This window comes from Salvia hispanica, chromosome 1 (genome assembly GCF_029641045.1).
Source record: "Salvia hispanica isolate PSC_SH4W2 chromosome 1, Shi_PSC_v1, whole genome shotgun sequence".
NCBI lineage: Eukaryota > Viridiplantae > Streptophyta > Magnoliopsida > Lamiales > Lamiaceae > Salvia > Salvia hispanica.
The window spans coordinates 25,567,762-25,571,360 of NC_142692.1; the positions used below are offsets into that span (position 1 = coordinate 25,567,762).

General features: G+C 38.0%; 1 protein-coding gene across 1 annotated transcript; it reads left to right on the top strand.

Moving 5' to 3' along the window:
- Nucleotides 1-450: 450 nt before the first annotated feature.
- Nucleotides 451-2,057, top strand: LOC125220121 (F-box family protein). Its single transcript, XM_048122257.2, has 2 exons — nt 451-1,516; nt 1,595-2,057. Exons 1-2 carry the CDS (start codon nt 578-580, stop codon nt 1,946-1,948), a joined length of 1,293 nt encoding a protein of 430 aa, XP_047978214.2. The 5' UTR covers nt 451-577; the 3' UTR covers nt 1,949-2,057.
- Nucleotides 2,058-3,599: the final 1,542 nt, after the last annotated feature.

Genomic DNA, 3,599 nt, shown 5'->3' on the forward strand with positions numbered 1-3,599 from the left:
GTTATCTTGACTGTAGTTATCTTGATTTCTTGCATTTGCTATATATTTCTGGCGACATCTCAAATTATATTTATTATCTGTTCCTAGATAATCAGAAAATCATACTGCAGAAAATCATACTACTAGTTTGTATAAGTATACCATATACAATTATTGAAGTTCTCATCGAAGGTAAAACCTTATGCTGAAAAAAATAAAGAAATCCTAGATCATTGACTAATTATTCGTTCTAGTAATTGAAATATTAGTCAAAGCTTTATTAATCCGTACTTGCTAGTTGCTCCGATCAATTATATATATTAAATAGAACGTGCAAAGTCTTCAATTCCTCACCATCCGAAACTTCACCAATTCTTCCCAATCGGAGGCCCCCACTGGAATACGTCAATACAATATTCCAAATTTCATAATGTCAATCCCTTTCATTTGTACCTATAAATCCCATTATCAACTTGATCAATGAAACACAACACTACCACTTTTATAAGTAGTCATATAATTAGAAGACTAATCATCCTACTCACAATCCATTCATTTACACTTTACACTATTCATCAAAAAACACACAGACGGAGTCATGCTAATGGAAGAAAAAGCTGATCCGATCAGCAGGTTGCCTAACGAAATCCAGCACCACATAATGTCAAAGGTTCCTCTAAAAGAAGCAGTTCAAATCAGCAGTTTATCCACATCGTGGAGGAGTCTAATGAGCCCTTCCCGCCTCACCCTCTCATCCAATCAAGAGTTGAAGCAGATCATCCAATCCCTCCCCGAATCCGCCGCTTTTCGCACACTCACGCTCCATCTCGACGCTGCTTCCACCGTCTGCACCCTAGGAGCCAACGGCGAACTCCACCTCGACTTCTCACAACACAAGCAACATCCATCATTATCACAATTCGGTTTGATCATCAAACAAACCATCTCTCCTCTCTCTCGTCCTACCTTCTCTGTTATCAAGACTCTGCACCTCAGATCCATCTCCCGTCTCGTGGGGGAGACGGTCAGCGACCTCTGCTCGAGCTGGTCGTCTATAGAGAGCCTGAAGATCGAGAAATGCAGCGGATTACAGAGCATTGAGATCGAATCGAGCCAGTGTTTAAAAAATTTGGAGGTCTCTGACTGTCCCAGCATTGCTAGAATAGTATTGGCGTCTGCTCCGAACCTCAACTCCTTGTCGTATAAGGGAGCTTTCACGCTTGTTCAGCTTCTCAACGTTCCGAATTTGGAACGAGCAGCGTTGGATTTCAGAGATGGCTTGGGCGGGAACGAGTTTAACTGCGATGATTCTCTGTCTATTCTCTATTCCGTCAAAGACATCGAGTCGCTTCAGCTCAGCAGTTGGCTGATTGAGGCTCTGTGCTGCGCTGGAGTGATATTTTCCAAGCTGGATTTCCAGTTCAGCCGGCTCAAGGATTTGAAGGTCATGTGCTCCCAAATCAGCGCCAAAACGCGCGATTCGTTCGCCTGTTTCTTGCACATCGCTCCGGCCTTGGAGGAACTACAACTCATCAGAGTCAGTTTTTCTTACTATTATTACCTTGATCAGATCATATAAATAATTTAGTACTGATTAAATTGTGATCAAGTGCAGATGGAGGAGGGATTGAGTAGTAGTGTGGAGTTTCCGTTGAGTCAGCACCAGAATTGGCACGAGCCGCATCTGTGGAAGGATTACGCGAGTGTCAAGGACGAGGCGTGTAGGCTCAAACACATGAAGAAGATCAAGATGAAGGGGTTCAGCATGGGAAGAGATGAGCTGCTGTGGGTGGATCTTTTGCTCCACAATGGGATCAATTTGAGAGAGATGGTTGTTGATGATATTTGGAGGGTGGCGAGAGTTCCACGTACTCAGCTCCACTGCATCAAACCTCAATACTTGATCATTCCTTGCCATCATATTCATTCCTACTCCCTCTTAATTGCGGATTCAATTCCCAAATTTTGACGTTGCAATTTCCTTGTTTTTTCTTTTAGACTTCAGCTAGACTTAATTGCTGCAAATGTAATTAATTAATGATTATATGTCCAATTAATGAATGAAGAAATTCCAATAATCATGTTCACTCTGGTTTGTGATGCATATCTCCTTTAGCTCTGTGTCAATTGAATGAGTTTTTTTTATTTTTTTTAAACATAGGAGTCGAGTCTAACCTAATTGTGGTGACAATTAGAATATCTTGCTTTAGAGAAATTTTACTAATATCTTATAGATTTTTAAACCCTCTTCATTTTCTTAACTATTTAATGGCGTATCCTTTTTATTGTAGTATCAATTAAATTTTACTCCGTATTTTCAATATCAACATAAAATTGTCATAAAATATCTGTGTACAAAACATATAAGTCTAGATCAATAAAATGAAATGATCGGTCATATTTTTTGCAAAAGAAAAACTAGTTGGGTTATGCGTTGGGCTTGCAGGTTGTGAGTGGAAGATAGAACTTTGAGATGTAGCATCTATTTTTTAGTAACATATCTTTTTTAATTTTTTTTTTCAAAACATTTTACAATTGAACACAGATAAATATTTGATATGCGTAACAAAATAAACTTAATAAATTATTTGTGAAAATAAAATGAAAATAAAAAAGTTATTACCATTAAAAATTTGACTCTGATTCCGTTATGTTAAAATTTTGATATAAAATCAGCAATGTTCGTAATTTAAATACATGGTACCAATTGGTCTAATTCATACTAGACTTATCAGAATTACGCAAGGCTGACACCGTGCGCACACAAATTCCTATAGTATAAAACCAATTCATACTATGTGAGTATGCATGATTTGAATTTTCCATCTTCACCAAATTCATTTCATTCTAGATTTAGAAAATCACATGGAAATGCGTATAACAATCGTATATAGTACTAATATACCTCTGTTTCAACTTTTAGAGAAAGCTGGATACTGATTAATTAAATAAAACTGGCTTTATTAATTGATTTTCCAATTTAATTACATGAACGTTGTAAATTGAATAAAATTTTGAATTTGGCATCTGGGCCCACCGCCCCCACAAACACAGAGTACACAGCGATGAGAATGGCAAACAGTCTTCTCAACTCCAAAATCTTCTCATTGACACCGGATTTTCGCAACTCCCTGTCAAATGGAGGCGAACCTGCAGGTAGACTCTTCGATCTCTTCCCTTTTAGTTGAAGCAGTGTCATGGTCAGGGAACCGATGGTTTAGTAAATAGGCATAATTTTCTGAAAAACATCTTTATAAATTTGCTTGATTTGAATTTGACCTTAGGCCCTTAACGGCTAATGAGCAAAGGTTGAACACTAGGTTATGGATAGAGTCTTCACCTTTGATAAGGTATTTTCCTTTCGAACCAGTTTGTGATTGTTAACATTTGAAGCTTACCCGATATGGCAAGTTAATGCCCCATAACAAATTAACAATACATACTGTTTTCTGTTGTTTAAAACTTTTTTGGGCCAAAATCACAACAAATGTCCCCATTGTGGCTGAAGTCTTAGAGGGCTTCATCTGCACTGCCTTTGCGTATGGGCAGACTGGAACTGGAAAAGACATATGCAATGGAAGGAGGCATGTGAAATAAGGCGAGGATTTATATTTCACAGA

What these genes read in the sequence shown, in the direction of transcription:
- LOC125220121 (XM_048122257.2), top strand. Translation starts at nt 578, where the DNA reads ATGCTAATGGAAGAAAAAGCTGATCCGATCAGCAGGTTGCCTAACGAA. An exon ending in AGGAACTACAACTCATCAGA is followed by an intron (nt 1,517 to 1,594) that starts GTCAGTTTTTCT and finishes GATCAAGTGCAG; the next exon opens with ATGGAGGAGGGATTGAGTAG.